General features: G+C 55.8%; 2 protein-coding genes across 4 annotated transcripts; both read left to right on the top strand.

Moving 5' to 3' along the window:
- The first annotated feature begins 131 nt into the window (after positions 1–131).
- On the top strand, positions 132–9284 carry SESN2 (sestrin 2). Of its 2 annotated transcripts, XM_029081334.2 has the most exons (10): positions 132–1071; positions 3743–3808; positions 4805–4990; positions 5420–5602; positions 5873–6085; positions 6236–6395; positions 6663–6781; positions 7070–7260; positions 7658–7802; positions 7991–9284. In XM_029081334.2, the coding sequence occupies exons 1-10, from the start codon at positions 988–990 to the stop codon at positions 8075–8077; spliced, it is 1434 nt and encodes a 477-aa protein (XP_028937167.1). In that variant the 5' UTR covers positions 132–987; the 3' UTR covers positions 8078–9284. The 2 variants fall into 2 exon arrangements, with proteins under 2 accessions (XP_028937167.1, XP_028937168.1); XM_029081335.2 differs by lacking the exon at positions 3743–3808 and having other exon boundaries at positions 133–1071.
- A 4678-nt stretch (positions 9285–13962) lies between these two features.
- MED18 (mediator complex subunit 18) lies at positions 13963–17588 on the top strand. 2 transcript variants are annotated; one of them, XM_007663839.3, is made up of 3 exons: positions 13963–14078; positions 15409–15494; positions 16513–17588. In XM_007663839.3, the coding sequence occupies exons 2-3, from the start codon at positions 15422–15424 to the stop codon at positions 17064–17066; spliced, it is 627 nt and encodes a 208-aa protein (XP_007662029.1). In that variant the 5' UTR covers positions 13963–14078; positions 15409–15421; the 3' UTR covers positions 17067–17588. The 2 variants fall into 2 exon arrangements, with proteins under 2 accessions (XP_007662029.1, XP_001509575.1); XM_001509525.4 differs by having other exon boundaries at positions 15413–15494.
- The last annotated feature ends 5430 nt before the right edge of the window (positions 17589–23018 follow it).

The raw sequence follows: 23018 nt of genomic DNA on the forward strand, positions 1-23018 counted from the left end.
GGCAGAGCCAGGATCGAACCCATGAGCTATGACTCTCAAGCCCAAGCTCTTTCCACTGAGCCATGCTGCTCTTCCTCCTCTTAAATCTGAATTCCATATCATCAAGCCAGAAGAGTAAAAAGCAGAGATCTTATATTCCCTTTCTTCAGGTAATGTGGGGCTGAAGAAGAGGGTGGAGGCACCCTGCAACCCATTTCTCTTATGAAGGAACGAGAAGCAAAGGATTGAAATTTCAGCAGGAGTTATTTAATTGGACCTAAAGAACTTTCTGGCCTAAGGGTTTAGGCACAGGAAGTCGGGATTTATTCCAGAAAAATGTTACCCGACTAAGCAGGGTTTTTTTTCCAGAAAGATCTTCCAGGGAGCTCTAAAACTCAGACAGGTTTTTCCGGGCAGAGGCCCCTGTTTTTCCGCAAGCTTCCACGGTTTTCTAGGACTTCTCCAGAGCCTACTAAAAGCCGAGGACTCTTTTCTCGGGGAGCTTATTTGAACGCAGGGGACTGCACGGTAGTCCAAACTCCAGAAAGTGCCATTTCATCATGCGAGGGGAAATGACGATCGAGCCTAGACTGTTATCGCTCTGCAGTTACTTCGCAATTCCTCTGGTAGAAGTTGGCCTTCCCCTCCCACCCCCGGCCGAACTACAACTCCCAGAGGTCCGCGTCCTTCTCGGCGCCCGTTGGCCAAAGCTTCGAGTCAAAGGTCACGGGAGGGAGGGACGTGCGGCTCCGAAGAGCAGCTGTTGCTGGTGTCAGAGCCGGTCGGGCCGGGAGATGCAGGAGAGCTGCCGGAGGACCGGAGCTCGGAGGATCGGAGCCCGCAGGATCGGAGCCCGGGATCTCTCCAATCGTTCCGGAGCCTCGACACCCCCTCGACCGAGCTGCAGCCCCCCAACACCCTAGTCTCCGCTCCCGAGCCCCGCACACCTCCCGCGAAGCTCCGGGCTCGCTGCGGAGCGGGGCTGTGCGCCGCCGCCCGCCTCCCACCATGATCGTCGCCGATCCCGACGGCTGCACCGACAGCCAGTCCTTCCTCCCCTGCGCCCAGTGCGGCGCCGCCGGGCCCGGGGAGGTGAGTGTCCGGCACGGGCAGGGGCTGCTCTCCGCCGCCCCGCACTTGTCTGGCCCCCGTCGGACCGGGCCGCGCCCCCCGGGGTCGAGAGCAGCCGGGGTAATCCGAGAACCGGGTTGCATCAACCAACCGGGGCGGGGGGGCGGATCTCCTCCTCTTCCTCCTCCTCCTCCGGGTGTCTCTCGACCCCGGCCCCTCTCGCAAGTTGGGACATGCCCGGGCCCCTTGGGAAGTCCCTCCCGGCGATGGACCGGGGAGAGGGACTGGCGTCAGAGGGCAGCAGGGGTTAGCCCGGAAGGTTTCCTGGAAGGGGTGGCCCTGGCAGAGGGGCGAAGAAGGGGAAGGATTCATTCGTTCATTCAGTAGTATTTATGGAGCGCTTAATGTGCAGAGCACTGGACTAAGCGCTTGGAGTGGACAATTCGGCAACAGACAGAGATCATCCCTGCCCATTCATTCATTCAATAGTATTTATGGAGCGCTTACTATGTGCAGAGCACTGGACTAAGCGCTTGGAATGGACAATTCGGCAGCAGATAGAGATCATCCCTGCCCATTCATTCAGTAGTATTTATGGAGTGCTTACTATGTGCAGAGCACTGGACTAAGCGCTTGGAATGGACAATTCGGCAGCAGATAGAGATCATCCCTGCCCATTCATTCAATAGTATTTATGGAGTGCTTACTGTGTGCAGAGCACTGGACTAAGCGCTTGGAGTATTCAATTCGGCAACAGAGACCATCCCTGCCCATTCATTCGATAGTATTTATTGAGTGCTTACTATGTGCAGAGCACTGGACTAAGCGCTTGGAGTGGACAATTCGGCAACAGATAGAGACCATCCCTGCCCAGTGACGGGCTCACCATCTAAACCGGGGAGACATGCAGCAAAGCAAAAGAGAACAAAACAAAAACAAGATAACATAATCAAGATAAATAGAATCAAGGAGCTATACACCTCATTAACAAAATAAATAGGGTAATAAATAATATACACAAATGAGCACAGTGCTGAGGGGAAGGGAAGGGGGGGGCGATGTGAACAAGGGCAGGGGAGGGCGTTCGGAAGGGGGGGATTACCACTAGCTGGAGAGCCGCAGGTCCAGATGATGAGCGGGCTGGATGGCCGGCCATGGTGCCTGGTGTTGGAGAGTTGGGAAGGACGAGTGGGGTCAGGGCAGGGCTGGAGCAGGATGATTTCTGGGGAGTTGGGGGGTGGGGGTGAAGCTACCTAGGAGGAACGCCGTTTCTCCGAGAGCTAGAGGACAAATCAGACCCTGGGACTTCACCGAGGGGGCGGGGGACCCCTGAGCCCCTCATTGCCTGACCCTGGTCTCCATAAGTACATAAGAATTGGTCCAGTAACCAAATTGTATTCTGGAGCTGATGGAACCATTGGCAGTGCTACCAGAGAAGACCCTTAGCCCTCTCAGACTGGGACTTTCCCTACCCCAGGGGCACCAAATCCTTTGGAGGAACCCATCCAACACCCTGACTCTCCTCTCTCGTAGTTTAGTGGAAAGAGCACGGGCTTGGGAGTCAGGGGTCGTGGGTTCTAATCCCGACTCGACCACTTATCTGCTTCGTGACTTTGGGCAAGTCACTTATCTTCTCTGTGCCTCAGTTACCTCATCTGTAAAATGAGAATGAAAACTGTGAGCCCCACATGGGACAACCTGATTACCTTGTATCTACCCCAGCACTTAGAACAGTGCCTGGCACCCAGTAAGTGCTTAATAAATACCATCATTATTATTATTATTATTATTATTATCCCTGACTCTCCCTCATGACCCAGCATGGGCCAACCCACACTCTTGACCTTTCCCCCAGTGATCCAGGGCAGACCATCCAACACCCTGACTCTCCCCTCTCCATCTCTGACTCCCCCTCGTGATCCAGCATGGGCCATCCCACACCCCTGACTCTCCCCCAGTGACCCAGCATGGCTGATTGCTGTTGGCTCCTGTTGCCAGAACCCTGTGCAGCCCTGTTTCTGCCAGGGAGCCACATTCTGGTTGACTTGCCAAAGTGATGGCCCAGAATGGCATTGATCATGGGTGTCTGTTCCATGCTCCCAGTGAAGCTAGGAACTGGGAGAGAGGCCAGGAGCAGGGATGCAGGGAACCCCACGTTTCCCCTCCCCGAGACTTCACTCCTGCCCCACCATCCCGGCAAGGGAAAAGGTGGTAGAGGATCCAGGAAAGCCAGATAGTCATTCATTCAGTTGTATTTATTGAGTGCTTACTTTGTGCAAAGCACTGTACTAAGTGCTTGGGAGAGTACAGTGTAACAAAAAAAAGACATATCTCCTGCCCCCAATGAGCTTACAGTCTAGAGGGGGACACAGACATTAAAGTAAATAAATAAATTGCAGATATGTACATAAGTGCTGTGGGTGTGCCTTGGATTGGGGTACTTAGTGCCAGGCTGGCGGGAATGTTGGGACACTAAAGAGAGATGAGGTTAGAGGTGCTGGGACACTGGTGAGGGGGAATGGGGATGGAGGACCTGGGTTATGATAAAAGATGAGCAGGGGAACAGAGGGCCTGGGGAGGGGGAACAGGGGATGGAGGGACTGGGACATACCTCTGGTCCGGGGACCACATTCAGGCCTCTGTATTGGGGACAGGCTAGGGCTGATGGTGTTAATGGGATCTTTCCTTGTAGGAGGTGGGAAGGGGCCCCTCCCGGCAGCTGTCCTGGGGGCCCAGTGTCTTCATTCCCGCGGAGGAGGTGAGCGGGGCTCCCCAAAGCATCAAAGACCCCCAGTTCTTGCTCTGCCCTCAGCTGCCGTTGCGCTGAAGCCAGAGGGGCCCTCACTCTTGCCATTGCGCACAGCGGACTGAGCCCTGAGACTGTGCCCCAGCTAAAGTGCAGGTTCCTGGAGGACAGGGATTGTGAACCTTGCTTCTGCTCCCCACTCAGTAGCTCCCATTGATCGATTGAAAGACGATCAGTCAGTTGAGGCATCCAGGCCAGAGAGGGGCCGTGTCCCCACATAGCCAGTTCCTCGGCACCCCCTCCCTATCCCCACCCCCAACCTCAAAAGGCCTAATCCTGCCTGGTCTTGACGTGTGTCCCGCCCCTGCCCATTCTGATCCACCTCTCCCGCTGCCCTACTGGCCCTATACTTCTGGGGCTCTGAGATGGCTGTGTCTGTCTCTGCATATTAAAGGTGGGGGTAATTGAGGGGCCACCAACAGCTGTAGGGCCTGCTCCTCCCGCTGCCTTCCACAGTGGAGTTGGTGAGGGATGGAAGGGGCCCCATGCCCCTAAGCCTGGTCCGTCAGAACTCAGGACTGGCAGGGACTTAGGGAGGCTACTTGTGAATCTCAGAGCTGGGGGAGAGTTGGGGGACTTAGTCTCATAGACCCCTTATCTGCCCTCATTTTACTGTCCTGTTGGTTGCCCCCCAAGCCCTCTAGGGCGGAGCTGCTATTCAGGGGTGGGGCAGCTGGTGGTTGGGCACGGAGGGGGAGCCCTTCATAGCCAGGTCTCTGGCTCTTCTGCCTCGGAGCAGAGCCGAGGGCGGGATCTGAGCTGCAGATCCGGCCGCGGGGCTTAGGGCTAAGGGATCCGAGCTGTGGGTCCGGCCAGAGGGCTGAGGCCTGAGGCCTGCACCTCGCCACCCTAAGCAGACTGTGGCGGTGGCAGTGGCAGAGACCCTCAGTCTCCAAGTGGGTCGGGGTGGGGGTGGTGTCCGTGACCTGAGCCTGGCTTCACCCCCAGGTCCTGCAAGGAGGATCCGGCAGCTGTGAAGAGCCAGCCTTGGGGGCCGGGGCCGGGCCCGCCAACATCGCCATGGTCATGGGGCTGCATCCGCACTACCGGAGTAGCTTCTGGAAGATGCAGGACCTGTTGCTGCGCATGGATGGGGCCCTGCCCTGCCACTGGAGGCATTACATCGCCATCATGGTACGACCAGACCTCTGCCTGGGCCGGAAGCTGCTCTGTCCCCGGCCTTTGTTCTTCTTGAATGGGCAGGGAATGAGGAGCCCTGGGTTCAGGACTGAGGTCCCAGACTTGCTGGGTGACTTTGGGAAAGTCAGCGATTCCCTCTGGGCCAGGATTTCCCCCCTGGAGCACAAGGACCTTCACTTCCTGCTGCCTCCCACACTAGGGCCACTGAGTGAATCGCTGTGGGTGGGGCAGTGCTTTGGGAGGGCCGCCCCACAGAAATGCCCCCGCTCTTCCTCTTACCTGCACAGTCAGCAGAGGGTGGCCGGGGGGACTGCCCCGTCCAGCGGTAAGGCTATATGAGCAGAGGCCTTCCGCTGGGGTTACTGAGCACAAGGAGGGAGCAGGAACTAATTCGAGCGGGGCCTATCCCCACTTCCACACCAGGCCGCGGCCAGACACCGATGCTCCTACCTGGTTGGCTTCCACACGGCTGAGTTCCTCCGTGTGGGAGGGGACCCGGCATGGCTCCGAGGTGTCCACCGGGCCCCCGAGAAACTACGCGGGCTCAGCGAGGTCAACAAGCTGCTGGCCCACCGGCCCTGGCTGCTTACCTGCGGACACATCGAGGTGGGTGGCAGATTGATCTGGGGAGGGTATGTGGAGGGAAACCCACTGCCCTCCACTACCCCGGCCCCAGGGCTCAGCCCAGCCCAGGACACAGCCCTTCTGCAGGTCCCTCTGGGCCGTGGAGGGGCAGGCTGGGGTCTGAGAGCCCAAGTCCAGGGAGGGGGTGGGTAAATCAGCAGCCTGGGCCGTGTCTCAGTTGTTTGCGCCCCAGCCTAGGGAGGGGGTGAGTGGCCGGGGGGCCACGCTGTGTCCTGACGGGCTGTACCACAGGCCCTGCTGAAGCCTGGGGAGCACAGCTGGTCACTGGCAGAGCTGACCCAGGCCCTGGTCCTGCTCACACACCACCACGCCCTCGCCTCCTTTGTCTTCGGCTGTGGCATCCTGCCAGAACGTGACCTGGCCGGCACCCCGACTTCCCAGGACTCCCCATCTCACAGCGGTCAGGACAGCCCACACAGCCGGGATGATTTGGACAGCGGCAGGGTGAGTGAACCAGAGGGGTGGGCTGGCCTGGAAGGATGAGGGGAGAGCAAGCCGTAAGGGCCAGTTGGCCAGGAGAGTTGGGGTAGACTGCCTCTTGGGCCTCACTGCACTGTGCTCTGACAGGGGCTAACGTGTCGTGGGTTTTCACAGGTGCAAGACTGTGACGCAGTCCATGAGGTAGAGGCGCTGATGGAGCGCATGAAGCAGCTGCAGGAGGGCCGAGGGGTGAAGGAGAGGGTAGCCTCCCAAGAGGAGATGGAGAACTCTTTCGAGCTGGAGAAGACCGAGAGCCTGTTGGTCAGCCCCTCAGGTACTGGAGCTGAGGCCAGAGGGGGGCTTGGGTCAACCCTGTCCTATAGGCACCCAGCTGGTTACTCCCTCAGGGGCTGGGGGAAGACCTCTCCTGGCTTGGGGAAGGGGAGCCCCATTCTGTCCCCAACTGCGAAGGCCTCGTCCCGGACGACCGGGACAAGCTCTGGAGGATCCTGAGGAGATGGATGTTAGGGGGTTGGTATCTGTATCTGGGAGTGGAAGAGACTGACTGGTCACTAGAATGCAGCTCTGCTTTGGCCCCTAGCTGACCTGATGCAACCCTCCTTGCCCCCGGACATGCTGGGCTTTGTGGAAGACCCAAAATTTGAATACCAGGACTTCACTCGACGAGGGGAGCAGACTCCACCAACCTTCCGAGCTCAGGTATCCACCTGTCTGACTCATGGGGACCTAGCCCTAGGGGTCCGGCTGGCTTGAGAGGGCTGAGCAGGAGAGAGGGGGAGCTGCGCTGCGGTGGGGCCCGGGTCTGTCACCGCCTTTCCCTCCTCCTACCGCTGCACCCCAGCGGAGGGTGGTGGGGAACAGCATGGGCAATGAGGGAGGGTGGCCAGTCTGAGTCCGTTTCCCCTCCATGGGCTTGGGACTCGTTTTGGGCCCCTGGAGCTCTTGGCGGTGGCCCCAGCCTGACTCACCAGCCCCCGTTCCCGCCAGGACTACAGCTGGGAGGATCATGGCTACTCCCTGATCAGCCGGCTGAACCCGGAGGTGGGCCAGCTGCTGGATGAGAAGTTCCAGGCTGTGTGCAGTCTGACCTACAACACCCTGGCCACGCACCGCGGCGTTGACACCTCCGTGCTTCGCAGGGCCATCTGGAACTACATCCACTGCGTCTTCGGCATCAGGTGCGTTCTTGCCCCGGCTCCTCGCCCCTCCTGCAGGCTGCCCGGGCCCTCCTCTCCTTCTCCTCCTCCTCCGTGTGCTGGCCTCCCCTCTGCATGATGGCAGGTGGGAGACCACTGACTGGCACTGCCCAACCCCAAGATGAAAACCCCACCCATCCACAGCTCTGGTTCTTCCTTGCCCTGGGGCTCTGATGGGTGTCCAGGCCCTACACAGCCTTTGGAACAGACGTCTCAGGCAGAGTGGGTGAGGCCGCATCCATACAGAGCGTGACCCTGGCAGTGGGTTCTGAGCCAAGAAGCCATGAGGCTGGGCGTTGCCAGGGAGGTGGGGTGAGACATGGGCCACGCTCAGCGGACGTGGGCCTGGGAGGGTGACACCCCCTTGCCCCATGCTCAGGTATGACGACTACGACTATAGCGAGGTGAACCAGCTGCTGGAGCGGAGCCTCAAGCTGTACATCAAGACGGTGGCCTGCTACCCTGAGAGGACATCCAGAAGCATGTACAGCCACTGCTGGACCCACTTTCGCCATTCAGAGAAGGTGGGGCCGGGGGGTGGTCATGACTGGCTGGGGCCCAGAATGGGGTGGGGCGTGGGAGCCCAGGGGAGCGGCAGCTTGGCATGGGAGGGGGAAGTGAGCGGGACTCCACGGGAGCGGTGCTTCGGCCCAGTGGCTAGGGGAGAGGGAGCGGTGCCACTGAGCGACTGACGGACTGCCTTCCCCGCCAGGTCCACGTGAATCTGCTGCTGCTGGAGGCCCGCATGCAGGCCGCGCTGCTCTACGCCCTCCGCGCCATCACACGCTACATGACCTGACACGGACCCACCCGTCTCCCAGCTGAGTCCCAGGGGTCCGCTCTCTCCGTTTCCCATTTTTCAGGAGCAGAGGAAAGAGTGGGCCCAGAGCCTGAGCCTGCTCTGGGCTGGGGGCTTGGAGCCTCTGATGGACTTGGGGTTGGGGTGTGTGGGGTTAGGGGGCAGCTCCCTACTTCCTGACACTCCAGAGCTGGAGGCGCAGTGGGGAAGTGACCTTCTTGCCCTCTTACCCCCCTCCCACTTGCCACCCCAGGAGGGGAGACTTTTTCCTCAATCCCTTTGGTTCCTGTCATAGGTTTCTGCATTTTTCATGTCTGGCCCTCTAGTATGGCTGCCACAGGGATGGGCAGAGTTGAGGCAAGGATTTCTTCACCCCCGCCCCCACCCTCCATCTCCATTCACAGCTCAGCAGGACTGGTAGCTGTTTCCCCCCACACACATACACACCAACCTCCCACAAACACAGACATGTCCCCTCACACCTTTCTCCCCCCAGTTCCAAACCCATCACAAAATCGACCCATCTTCACCACGCTGCCTTCTGGGACCTGGAAAGAAGTGGCAGCAGCTCCAAGAGTAACCAGGCTCTCTGGAGCAACCTGGGTCCTTAACTCTTCCCAACCCCCAGGGTCCCAGTTTTCTCCCCCTCCCCTGGGTCTACCCATGGCCCTGCCTCCATTGCACTTTTAGGACTTATAAACTGTGAATTCTGAACCTCACCCCCTGCCCACCTTCTCCACCATCGCTACCACCTGCTCGGCCAGGCCTGTGTCCCCTGCTGCTGGCCAGCGGCCCGCCCTTCGGGGCCTGGCGAGGGCTGGCTGAGAGCAGAACTGCTCTCTCTCCTTCTGTTCCCTGGGCAGAGGGGGCGGGCCAGCCAGATGGCTGCCGAGGAACGGGGCCAGCAGGTGGGAAGCCAGACCCTGGGCTGGTAATGGGGGCTATCCGGGTGGGGATTTTGGGGGCACAGCTTGATCAGGCCACGCTGGTCGAGGCTGGAGACCAGTGATGGTCACAGGCCCCCACTGCCAGACCAGGGCCGGGATCTGACTCGGGCACTGAAAGCCCCAGGGAGACAAGCTGAGAATTTTTGGGCCAGGAAGAAGGGACATGGTGTTCCGTGCAGTAAGGGTGGGGTGGGGGTCCTGTCCAGGCCCCACCCCCTCTCCGGTGACAAATAAACGTTCAGCAATGTTTGTAAACCGAAGGCTGTCCTGCTGATGCTTTTTCCCTTCCAAGGTAGGACAGAAAGGGGTTCGAGTCCCATCTCTCGGGGAAACGTCAAGCTGGGGCTGACGGTCATCTCAGTCCTCATACTCTGGACTTGCCTGGCATGTAGGAGAGGGAAGAGTGGGAGTCCACGACCCCAGCCCCCGCAACCCTAGCTTCAGCCACTGCAGACATTCGTGCTTTCCAGGCGCCAGCTGTTTGTGCGGTTGGATTTCGTGCTGCTCCCTCTGAGGGGCCTTCTCTGCCCCATCGAGTTTGGGGGCATGTGGTCTCCCGTGAGAGCCATGTTGGCCCATCTGGGCCGGCAGCAGAGAGATTCTGGAACTGGGGCATATGTTCCTAGGGTGAAGTCCCTGATCCAGTGTCCCCTAGAACCCCTGCGAGCCTGGAGGAAGGAGGAGGATGGGATGACTGGGGCCTGGTTTGTCCCAGTGGAGTTTGAGAGGGTTTACTCTCCAACTAGGGCATGGTTCCCTCCTCCCTCTGTGTCCGAGCCACCTACAATTCACCTGGAAGTCCCTGGGCTGGCACTTGCTGATTGGATCCCTCCAAGCGGCCAGATCTGGGTACCTGGCACCTGGACCCAAGGTTCTGGTCTCTAGTCTCTGGGGCCAAGTCTGCCCATGGGGACCTACCCTCCTGAGCTGGATGGGGCACACCTGCTCTCTGATCTGAGGATTGGGGGGAGTACTTCTCCCCAGTCCACCCATTTTCCCCTTCCTAGCTGCGAGTGGCCAAAGCGGGTGAGGATGGTGGTAGTAGCAGTAATATTATTTATGACTATTACTAAGAATAGTATGATTGTTAGGATAGGTCACTTGCAGTCATGAGCGAAGCCCCTTCTGGTTGCTGGGGGTCTTTTGGGCTTGGCTGTGGGTCTGCCTCGTGTTTCCTTCATTCCCCCTGGGCCCTAGGTTGGCAGAGGGGACAGCAGCTGAGAGAACTGGGGTTGGGGTGGGGCCTCCTCAGTCCCTGGGCACTAACCTACCCTTCTGCCATCTGTCCCCTTGAGACTACCTTCCTGCCTACCTGCCTGCCTGCCAGACCAGAATCATAACAAGGAAACGGCATGTCCAGGAATTCCACTTCCCAGGGGCCCCACACTGTCGAGGACAGCGCCTGGCCAGGGTTCACCACCCGCCCCTGATCCACCCCTTGCCCTCCCTTTGGGTCTGACTGAGCACCTTGTTTGTCCTCCTGGATCTCGGGGGAAAACAGTCTGAGTGATTGCTGGCTGGGGGAACAAGGTGCCAGAACTGAGTCACAGCCGTGATGTTTCCTGACCTGTTTGTGTTCTGAGGAGGCAGGGCAGCAGAGGTTACTGGGGCTGCTGATCCCACTGGCCCTTGTTCCTCTGACTTAGGGCCAAGCAGTGGCAGCCAGGACAGAGGGCTGGCTGTGGCCCAGCTGTGGCCAGGAGCCTGAGGGGCAGGCTCATAGACTCCATTCTCACCAGCCTCTCAGACTGCAGACCTCTAACTTTGGCCTCCCTCCACTTAGAAAGGATGCACCTCTGAGCCTCAGAAGCCAAACGGGTCAATTCCAAGCTGAAAGGTTTGTTCCCACCCCCACTGACCTTCAGCAATCTGGGCTCCCTCTTCCGCTCAGATCCCCTCCCTGCCCAGCCCCGAGGCTCAGAAACATCTCCTTTCTCAGCTGTGATGCCAGGCACCTGTGGTTACCTCTGGCTTCCGGCCTCTACTGTCAGCTGCTGCTGCTTCTACCATCACCCCAGTCCTATATTGTATACTCCTCAAGGGCTTTTACTTTTATTGAGCTCTCTGAAATGTCAGGACTGTGCTTGGCACACAGTATGTGCCTGGCACAGCCCTCTGTACACGGTTTGGGCCCAGCTCAGTTCTCTGCACACAACAGGCATCCGGCATACATAACACTCTGCACTCAGTAGGCAGGGACTGCCGGAGGAAGGACCGTGAGCAGCAGAGGTGATGAAGGAGGGGGGGTAAGACCCTCGCCTCTCCTTATCTCTCCCTGTGTCCTTACCCCTATCTCACCCTTTTCCTTGCCCTGAGCCCTCTCCTTTGCTGGACACACCCTTTCCAAGCCCCACTCGAAGAGTCCTGCCCTTGCTCCCCACTTCACCCAAGAGGGTGGTTGCCACTCCTCCCCTCTCAGTTGGACAGTGGATGGTGCCAGGGAGATAGGAGGCAGTAGCTGAAGGCTTTCTCTGGGTCCCTTGCATCTGTGCCCCTATGTTTCCTAGTGCTCAGCCTGCAGCCCTGCCCACGGTAAGCACTTAATCAGGGCTATTATGGGTCAAGATCGGGCCGGCTGCTCCAGATTCTCAGGGTGTTTAGGGCTCAGAAAGAACCAGTTTGGGCACCGGCAAAGGCACAGACCTGGGGTCAGATTCTCTCAGACAAGACAGCAGCCTCTCCTGGGAGAGGACAAACCCAAACAGAAGAGTTTCAGTCCGGGAGGGCAGGGGCCAGGGCTAATCTTTAATCTCTGTAATGCGTGGGATCCATTAACTATTAGAGTCTGTTCCCTGGAGACCTCTCTATCGGTCAACAAGAGGCTGGGCCGGTGGGATCCGGGTGAGTGGAAGGAGACAATTAAGCCGGCTAATTAGCATTCTGAATCAGACTTTCTTGGGTCACACCTCCAGAAGGGAACACTGCGTAGCTGTGGCTTCCTGTCAGCCCGTGCGTCAGCAAACCTGAATCTCTGAACCTAACCTACGAGCGTCAAAAAAAGTCAATGTTTTTCTGTCTTGTCTGGTTGGTATATTAACTGCCAGAGGGCAGGGGCTGCTCGATTCAGAATGTCTGGGCTGTGTCAGCGCGTGGTTTGTGTGTTTGTGTGAGCTGTGCGGTCCTGCTGTCCCCAGCAGTCATTACCACCTGGACTAGCAACAAGTCAGCACAGTCAGGGACAGCCAGGCACTTCAGGATGGTAGGAAGGGACTGCCAAAGAGCACGGGCTTGGGAGTCAGAGGTCATGGATTCGAATCCTGGCTCTGCCACTTGTCAGCTGTGTGACTGTGGGCAAGTCACTTAACTTCTCTGTGCCTCAGTTACCTCATCTATAAAATGGGGATTAAGACTGTGAGCCTCTTGTGGGACAACCTGATTACCCTGTATCTCCCCCAGCGCTTAGAACATTGCTCTGCACATAGTAAGCACTTAACAAATCCCAACGTTATTATTATTATAGGAGCACAGGCACTTGGCAACCTGGGGCTCTTGCCAAAGGTTAGTACGCTGGACCAGTTGACCCAGGCATCTGGCCTCCCCATGGCTCCTGGGGCAGCCCACCCTGATGCACTCCAGTCGTTTTGCCACCACCCTGGACCCTGCCCTCCTTCCCCCTGGAGCCCAGCCACCTGGCCTCTGAAACAACCACCTGGGAGAGAGAATGGTGCAGGCAGACCCTGCTTGGGGCCTCAACTCCTGATCTTGTGTGGGACAGGACATTTGTTGCCTGTTCAGCTGGGGAGACCTGTAAAATCTTCTTTAGCTTAAGCTCCTGAAAAACAGACCGGGCTTCTCAAAGTGAACATGGTGCCGGGGAAATTTCAGTCAATTGGTCTCCAAATCCCAGGGAAGCTACCCCATTTGTTCTGGAGGTCTTTCAGGATGGAGTCCTGGGCTGACCTGGGGTCTCCAGCCCAGCATCCCCGACTCCTGAGGCTTCTCCAGGTGCCAATTCCCTTTGAAAATGGTGAAGAGCCAGGAGTCTGTCCCTAGCCCTCACCTTTCTAGACTGTCAGCTCCTTGAGGACAGGAACATGTCTACTAACTCTACTGTAATATAATAATAAAATAATGGTATTTGTAAAGCGCTTACTATGTGCCAAGCACGGGGTAATAATAATAATAAACATGATGATATTTAAGTGCTTACTATGTGCCAAGCACTGTTCTAAGCGCTGGGGTAATAATAATAATAATGGTATTTAAGTACTTATTAGGTGCCAGGCACTGTTCTAAGTAAAGAGCACTGTTCTAAGCGCTGGGGTAGATACAGGATGATCAGGTTGTCCCACATGGGGCTCACAGTTTTAATCCCCATTTTACAGATGAGGTAACTGAGGCACAGAGAAGTGAAGTGACTTGCCCACAGTCACACAGCTGACAAGTGGCAGAGCGGGGATTAGAACCCATGACCTCTGACTCCCAAGCCCGTGCTCTTTCCACTGAGCCACGCTGCTTCTAAGTGCTGGGGTAGATACAAAGTAATCAGGTTGTCCTTCGTGGGGTTCACAGTCTTCACCCCCATTTTAAAGATGAGGTCACTGAGGCCCAGACAAGCGATTTATCCAAAATCACAAGGCTGATATGTGGCGGAGGCAGGATCAGAACCCACGACCTCTGACCCCCAAACCCGGGCTCTTTCCACTAAGCCACAGCTGCTTCTCACTGTTCTCGCCCAAGCACTCAGTACAATGCTCTACAAACAGCAGGGGTCCAATAAATATCACTGAATGGTCTCTCACTTCAAAAAGAGGACACTTTCTCTTCAGACGTCAGGACGGGGTGACGTCAGAAGCCCCAAATGGCGTCTCTCAGATGGAGGCCGCCATGTTCCGTACAAAACAGTCGGGTTCGGCGCATGCGCCACTTGCTAGGAGGGGAGAGAGCGGTGAGTTCTGCGCAAACTCGGGGCCTCGGTGGCGGCCGCGCCTGCGCGAAGCGCCGGGACGGCCCGAGAGTTGCCGAAAGCGGGAAGGGGGACGGGGGGGCGGCGTGGCCTGCTGACGGACGGGACCAGCCAAAGGAGGGCGGTTTCGGGGCTTCGAAGCCCTCAGGTAGCTTCTGGATTGGGGCGGGAAGGAGGGGAGAGAGCCGAGCTGCCCCGCTTTCTTCCCCTACAATGGAAAGAGCCCGGGCTGGGGAGGCAGAGGTCATGGGTTCAAATCCTAGCTCTGCTGCTTGTCAGCTGTGTGACTGTGGGCCAGTCACTTCATTGGGCCTCAGTGACCCCATCTGTCAAATGGGCATGAAGACTGTGAGCCCCACGTGGGACAACCTGATCACCTTGTCCCCTCCCCAGCGCTTGGAAGAGTGCTTTGCACCTCCTAAGCGCTTAAATGCCATCATTAGTAGTATTTCCCCCCCAGGATTGTAGTAATAAGAATGGTGGTATTTGTTAAGCGCTTACTAGGTGCAAAAACCTGTTCTAAGCGTTGGGGGGGATACAAGGCGATCAGGTTGTCCCACGTGGGGCTCACAGTTTTAATCCCCATTTGACAGATGAGGTCACTGAGGCACAGAGAAGTGAAGTGACTGGCCCAAAGTCACACAGCTGGCAAGCGGCAGAGCCTGGATAAGAACCCAGGACCTCCGACTCCCAAGCCCGGGCTCTTTCCATTGAGTCACGTTGTTTCAGATTTACCCCGCACATGCTCGGCCTTCGCACCCCCGTGGGCAGGGCAGGGGAGGGAGCGGTGTCAGAGTTTCCTCAATCGGTGGTATTTGTTGAGCGCTTACTATTTGCAGAGCACTGTAGTAAACCCTTGGGAGAGTAGAAGAGATAGTGGACTCGATCCTTGCCCTCAAGGAGCTTACAATCCAATGGGGGAGAGAGACCTTAAAGTAAATTACAGGTAGGGGAGACATCCGGATATAAGGATATTTACTTAGTGCTTCTCCCACTCCCTTCTGCGTCACCTTTGCACTTGATTTGCACCATTTATTCACCCCTCCCTCGGCACTTATGTACATAGCCGTAATTAATTTATTTATCTTAAAACTCCTGTGAGCAAGGAACGCAGTCTACCAACTCTGTTAGATTGTAGTCTCAAGTGCTTAGTATGGTGCTCTGCACACAATAAATGCTCAATAAATACAATTGATTGTTGTTCGGGGTGGGTTGGGAGCGTTTACAGGGGGCCTTGCAATCTTCTGAGAACTCAGAGCTTTCTCCAATCTCTCTCCGTTGGGCCCCCCAATCTCCCCCCTACCATCATCACCATCTTCATCCTTAGGATGTGGGATGGGCAGGGATCATCATAAGGTTAGGTAGCAGGGCCTAGAACGTCCCCCTTCTGAGCCTCAGCCCGGACCAAAATACCAAAACTCTTGCTGCCACACCGCAGCCATGAGCCCTGAAAAAAGGTCTTGTTTTCTTCCTCCTAGGTAGACGGCCACCATGGAGGCCCCCCCGGTCACCATGATGCCTGTGACCGGTGGCACCGTCAACATGATGGAGTATTTACTGCAAGGTAATTGGGCCAGGGAATATGGCTTCATTCCCTCCTTTCCCCACCCCATTCTTTTCCTACTTTTAATCAGACACGCTGGTCTGAGTCCAGGCAAGCAGGCTGGGCCTTGGTAGCTGTGACAGGAGACTTGGCCCCAGGGGAAAGGAGGAGGAGAGGCAATCCGGCCCCCAGGGGAGCTAGTAGGAGGAAAGGCTGTAATAATAATAATAATAACAATAATAATAATAATAATAGTATCTGTTAAGTGCTTACTATTTATCAAACACTGTTTTAAACACTAGGGTAGATACAAACTAATCAGGTTGGACAAAGTCCATGTCCCACATGGGGCTCACAGTGTCAATCCCCATTTTACAGATGAGGTAACTGAGGCCCAGGGACACGAAGTGGTTTGCCCAAGGACACACAGTAGAAAAGTACCAGAGTTGGGATTAGAACCCAGGTCCTTCGGACTCCCCAGCCGTGCTGTATCCATTAGGCCACGCTGCTTCTCACAGTGCCAGTGAGCCCTCTGCATGAAGAGATGAGGCCAGCTCTGCTGGCTACTACTTCCTGAATCTCATCCTTCTGCCCAGAGGCAGCGGGTCTGGGAAAGGCCCAAGGGCTTAGGAGTCACTGGGGCTGCCAGATGTGCTATTGCAGGATGTGGAGGTGGTCAGAGGGTCCCTGGACAGGAGCCCAGAGCCTCAGAAGTGTAGTTGAAGGCAGGAGCCCAGGCAGGGTGGGGTGCAACGTGGCAAGCCCAATCAGGAAGTCGACCCTTGGGCCCCTTACATCATAACCTGCAGGCACTTCTGGGGTATCACGGTTGTTGGAACCGGAGTGGCTCTGTGGGGGTGCATATGGGAGAGATCGCTGGTGGACTCAGGCCCTCTCCCATTGCCCCCCGCCTTAGGATGAGGCTCCCGGAGGGCTCGGGGATGGGGCCCTAGACACCGACACCCGACATGTGCCTCCCTTGGCCAGGCTGCCCAGTCGGCCCATGCTTCCTCATGACGCCAGTTGTCCGCTTCCACAGGAAGCGTGCTGGACCACAGTCTGGAGAGCCTCCTGCACCGACTGCGTGGCTTGTGTGACAACGTGGAGCCCGAGGCCTTTCTGGACCACGAGATGGTGTTCCTGCTCAAGGGCCAGCAGGCCAGCCCCTTCGTCCTGCGGGCCCGGCGCTCCCTGGCTCCGGCGGGCATGCCCTGGCACCTGCGCTACCTGGGGCAGCCGGAGATGGGAGATAAGAACCGCCAGGCCCTGGTGCGCAACTCGGTGGACATCGCCACGTCGGAGAACCTGACCGACTTCCTTATGGAGATGGGCTTCCGCCTGGACCACGAGTTCGTGGCCAAGGGCCATCTGTTCCGCAAAGGCGCCATGAAGGTGTGCGTGTACAAGGTCTTCCGCGTCCTGCTGCCTGGCAACACCGACAGCATCGAGGCACTGTCGCTGTCCTACCTGGTGGAGCTGAGTGTCGTGGCCCCCGCCGGCCAGGATGGCGTCTCCGAGGACATGCGCAACTTTGCCGAGCAGCTGAAGCCTCTGGTCCACCTGGAGAAGATTGACCCCAAGAGGCTGATGTGATGGGGAGGGCGCGTGGCCCTTCGGAAACAGACACCATTCCCCTGTTTTCTGGGGAGTTGGCCCCGAGCAACAGGGCTGGGTGCAAAACCTCACCTTTGGGTTTGGACAAGGGCCTGAGGGGGAGCCCAGTTGACCCTTTGCCTGTGGGTGAGGAAAGAGCAGAGGCAGCCTGTTCATGCGGGATCCGGCCTGGTATTCCTCTGCGTCTTTTGCCGCCGACTCCAGGCTGGTGGAGGGGGGGGTCCTCTCTGACCAGGGCCCCAGAGAAATTGGATCTCGGGACACCAGAATGTGCTCACCCTGGCCCTTATGTGGGGAGTCCCCAGTTCACAACTGGTAGCCACATTGTCTTTAAGCCCAGGAACTCCCACCTAATCAACGATATTTCCTGAGCACCTACCATCTGCAGAGCACTGGACCAAGCATTTGGGGAGAGCACCATTGGGTTGTGAAGCCTAGCTGGGGGGAAAAGACACTAAAATAAACTAAAGATAGGAGGAAGTGATAAGAGCATGACAGGTATGTACGGAAGTGCTGTGGTCAGTTGGGGGTTGTGCACTGGGGAGATGAGTGGTCAGAGAAAATGCGGAGAGCAACAGTCTGGGGCAGGGCGGCTCCCTCGGTAAGTGGCCAGTGGGGACGGTTTGGCGGGCAAGGCCCTGGGCTCTGTTGGGCGATGCCATAGCATAGAAGGGCACCGACGCTGGGAAGGGTATGATGACAGGATGATCGGTGAGTGGGAAGCAGTCCTGTGGCAGGAGGCTGAAGGACGCGGGAGGACTGGGTGTAGTTGTGAGGGGCTGGGTCACTGGACTATTGGAAGTTATGCTGCTGATCGCCTGCCTTCTGCCCCCTGAGGCTTGGGTGGGGAGACTCGGACTTCAAAGGAAAGAGGGGTTCAGTTCAGGAAACTTTCGGCAGTGAAGATTCAACTCTGCACCCGTGGGTGTGACACCTTTAAGGCTGTATTATTAATAGTAATAATGATGGTAAAGTGATAACTGTAGTATTTGTTAGGTGCTTACTATGTGCCAAGCACTGTTTTAAGCACTAGGGCAGATACAAGATAAACATATTGGTCGCAGTCCCCATCCCACACAGGACTCAGTTCTAAGTAGGAAGGCAAACAGGAATTTCATCTCCATTTAACAGATGAGGTAACTGAGGCCCAGGGAAATTGGGTGACTTGTCCAAGGTCACACAGGAGCCAAGTGGTGGAGCCAGGATTAAAACCCAGGTCTTCCCAGGCTCAATCTTCTGCTTCCCTGACCACCTTCAATTTAGCATAGTTTCCCTGAGGCCAAGGAACCTTTCTTCCCCAACCCAAAGATCCACTGGCACATTCTCCTAGACACCTAACCCTACAGTTCTGCCCCTGGGGGAGGGAGGAGGAGATGGAGCGAGTTCTTCAACCAGGGCGCCGTTGGACGGGAAGGGCTAGTCTCTGGAGGTGAATGCCTGCCTGGACTGGATCTTCCTGAACCCCGGAAGCTCCAGGAGCTCCTTCCCTGCTGCCACTCAGCAATCGGCCAGAGTCGGGTGACGGTATTAACACCCTGGCGTGTGCGTGTGTACGTGCATGTGTGGTGTTCCGGTTATTCACCGGGACAGAATGTCCACATTGAGTCAACATGATGGTGGAGGGCACCCCTCCCGTCTTCTTTTTAGCCCTTTTTCTCTCGTGGTCCAGCAGCCCTTAAACAATTTCCCCCATTTGTGAGAGGTGGTGGGGAAGTAGGGTCTCCCGGGCCTGGTTGCCTCATCTGTTTGGGACTGAAAGCTCTTTTAAAGAAAATCACTTCCTTCCCCTCTCATCTGTCCGGACCCCTCGGTGGAAGTGGGGCTGGACCAAGTTGTGGTTACGTGACTATGGTAGGCGGGAACTGGCCCTTCAGAAATCACGCACCACCACAGGAGCATCACTGTCTTTACGAGGCCAGGAAGCGCCCTCCCGCACGCCAGAGCAACAACAATTCCAAGTACTCGATTGCTGTCAGGACCCAGGGCCACCCGTGAGGGTTGCTCTTCAGGAGCAGGGTGGGGCAGGTGATGGGGGGTCTCTTGCCCCCCCGCCCCACCCATGCATGTGGAGGAATTAATGATGGAATAGGAAAAGGGGATGGGCCAAGTGTGTCCGAGGGCCTTATCATATCCATCTGAAAAGTGTGAATGATCATGGTCACCTCAACATCACAAGGTTACAAACCAAACCAATGAAGAGAGATGGGAAAGTGTGTTGAGGCTGTTGTTAGCCCCAGAGGCTGGGGAACTGCCTCAAGCCTCCTCGTTGCTGAGGATTTAGGGAGCAGACAGCGGGGAACCTGGATTTGCTGGTAGACTATGAGCCCAAGCCATAGATGTATGTTAGTGACTGCTTCCCTGCTCGGGGCAGGGAGACCTGATCACTGCTGGCCTCCCCTCTTGCTCGGGGGGTCTGGTTGTAGGACCCTTCTTGATCAGCTGGAGCTGCGGTGGCTCCACCCCCAGGCTGCGAGGGGGTTCAGAGTCTTCCCTGTATTGTGTCTTTGGCTAGGGGTGGTGGTCAGGAAGTGGCTTAGCTAAACAAGCTGCCCTCATGCACCATTCCAGACCAGTCACCTCCCTCTCTGTACCCCAGAGGAATAACATTATGCCCGGCCGGTGGGGGGGGGGATGCATGCGTGCCTGCTCATGTGTGTACGTACACTGTGGTTCACAAAACTGCACAGGGCATAGACTTCCTTCACCCCAGTACTTGGATTGCAATCCTGTCTCCACAAACCCTCCTGCCCACTGTGAACACATCCCAGCCCCCTGGCATCTGCCCCTCCCAGGGGAGCCTGCACATGGCCAGGCTTAGCCCCAGAAGACCATCTGTAGAGCCTGGTCTTCATCTTTGTCTTCCTCAAAGAGGTATGTGTGGCTGGACCAGCCCTGGCAGCTGGAGCCACTGGCGTTTTGGGTACAAAGCTCAAAACTCATCAAGGACAAGGACTGCAGTTCATACTGCTACTCTGTTCCTCCGGTGCCTCATACAGTGTCCTAGGCACAATAGGTGCTCAGTCTAGAGTTCTGCATCCAGTTCAGTGCTGTTTGATGATGGTGGTGGGGATAATTGAAATCCCAGGAACCCCCAGGACCAGTGCCACCGCTGCTCATTTAATCAATGGTTTTCAGTCGTCGTAGAGTACAGAGAAACAGTATGGCCTAGTGGAAAAAGCACAGGCCTAGGAGGACCTGGGTTCTCATCCCTGATCTGCCACATCTGTGTGTCCTTGGGCAAGTCACTCATCTCAAGTCTGCCCCAGTCTGTTAAACGAGGATTAAGTACCTGCTCTCCCTCTCCCTGTGAGTCTCTTGTGAGACAGGAACGTCTGACCTGATTATCTTGTATCTACCCATGAGCTAGCATGGCCTGGTGGATAGAACATGGGCCCGGGAGTCAGAAGGACGTGGGTTCTAATTGCAGCTTTGCCTCATCTGCTTTGTGACCTTGGGCAAGTCACCTAGCTTCTCTGGCCTCAGTTAACTCATCTCTAAAATGGGGATTAAGACTGAGCCCCATGTGGGACGTGGACTGTGTCCAACCTGATTAGAACAGTGCTTGACACATAGTAAGTGCTTAACAAATATCATCATCATTATACTCATCATCATTACCCAAGTGCTCAGTACAGTGCTTGGCAATAAAGTAAGTGCATAAGAATTACAATTATTACTAAGCGTTTGGAAAACTTAAATAGTAGACGTGATTCCTGCCCTTAAGGATCTTACAATCTAGTGGGAGAGACAGACGTTCAAATAAACTTTGGACATTTGCCTCACCCTCAACCCCGCAGCCCTTATGTACCTACCTATAAATTATATGTTATAAATTATTCATTTATATTAATATCTCTCTAGACTTTAAGCTCATCGAGAGCAGGGAACACATCTACCAACTTTATATTGTACTCTTCCGAGTGTTTTAGTACAGTGTTCTGCACACAGTAAGTGCTTAAGAAATACCATAGATTATAAACGACAGATAAGGGAAGTAAAATAATAACGACGGTATGTGTTAAGTGTGTACTGTGAGTCAAGCAGTGTGCTAAGCACTGGGATAGGTACAAGCTAATCAGTGTGGACACAGTGTCTGTCCCACATGGGGTTCACAATCTTAATCCCCATTTTTCAGATGAGGGAATTGAGGCTTACTCAAGATCACACAACAAAGTGGCAGAACTGGGATTAAAACCTAGATTCTTCTGACTCCCTAGGCCCGGGTTCTATCCACTAGCAGCGTGGCTCAGTGAAAAGAGTGTGGGCTTGAGAGTCAGAGGTCATGGGGTCGAATCCCGGCTCTGCCACTTGTCAGCTGTGTGACTGTGGGCAAGTCACTTCACTTCTCTGTGTCTGTTACCTCATCTGTAAAATGGGGAAGACTGTGAGCCTCACGTGGGACAACCTGATTACCCTGTATCTACCCCAGCGCTTAGAACAGTGCTCTGCACATAGTAAGCGCTTAACAAATACCAACATTATTATTGATTAGACCGAACCTGTCATTGGGCAGGGATTGTCTCTGTTGTTGAATTGTGCATTCCAAGCGCTTAGTACAGTGCTCTGCACATAGTAAGCGCTCAATAAATACTATTGAATGAATGAATAGACCAGGCTGCTTCTCTCTGGCCCTTCCACCACCAGTCCAGACATAAGGGAGTACAATTGGAGGTTTGATCTGTGCAGGGTGCTACCGGCAGCAGCTGACGGTCCGGCTGTTGGGTGGCTAGAGCTGGCCATAGCCATGATCCCGTTTACCCCGTCCAGGTCCACCCACCCACCCACCTACCTACCCACCTATCTACCCACCCACCCCCCTACCTACCTACCCCTCTACCTACCTGATGCCAACCCATTCTTCTGGGCCTGAGCCATAGGCGCGTTTTTGGCCTCTGGGTGGCAGCCTCGCTCCCATTTTGCACCTTCATTCATTCAATCGTATTTACTGAGCGCTTACTGTGTGCAGAGCACTGTGCTAAGCGCTTGGAAAGTACAATTCGGCAACAGAGACAAGCCCTACCCAACAACGGGCTCTCAGTCTAGAAGGGGAGAGACAGACAATAAAACAAAACAAGTAGGCATCAATAGCATCAATATAAATAGAATTATAGATACATATACATTAATACAATTGATATAATAATAAATATGTACATATATACATAAGTGCTTGGGGGAGGGAAGGGGGTACAGAAGAGGGAGGGAGTTGGGGCGATGGGGAGGAGGAGCAGAGAAAAAGAGGGGGGCTCAGCCTGCACATTATGCAGCAGGCCAGACCCATGGAGCCCTGCTGTGGAATCCAGGACTCCGCCTTCTCGTCCTACAGCTGGCTAACAAGGCCGCATTTACCCTTCACCATGTTCTGCACCCATGCCCGTTTTGCTTATATTCATTTATTCATTCAATCGGATTTACTGGGCACTTTCTGTGTGAAGAGTACTGTACTAAGCGCTTGGGAAAGTACAACAATAATCAGTGACATTCCCCACCTACAATGAGCTTACAGTCTAAAGCGGGGAGGGGGGAGACAGACATCAACACCAGTAAAATGACATATCTGTACGTAAGACCCGTGGGACTGGGATGCAGGGGAAGAGTAAAGACTCTGGGTTTGGGGGTCAGAGGTTGTGGGTTCTAACCCCCCGCTCTGCCACTTGTCAGCTGTGTGACTTTGGGCAAGTCACCTTACTTCTCTGAGAAGCAGCGTGGCTCGGTGAGAAGCAGCGTGGCTCGGTGGAAAGAGCACGGGCTTTGGAGTCAGGGCTCATGAGTTCGAATCCCAGCTCTGCCACTTGTCGGCTGTGTGACTGTGGGCAAGTCACTTAACTTCTCTGTGCCTCAGTTCCCTCATCTGTAAAATGGGGATTAAGACTGTGAGCCCCACGTGGGACAACCTGATTCCCCTATGTCTACCCCAGCGCTTAGAACAGT

Source organism: Ornithorhynchus anatinus, chromosome 16 (assembly GCF_004115215.2).
Source record: "Ornithorhynchus anatinus isolate Pmale09 chromosome 16, mOrnAna1.pri.v4, whole genome shotgun sequence".
NCBI classification, from domain to species: domain Eukaryota; kingdom Metazoa; phylum Chordata; class Mammalia; order Monotremata; family Ornithorhynchidae; genus Ornithorhynchus; species Ornithorhynchus anatinus.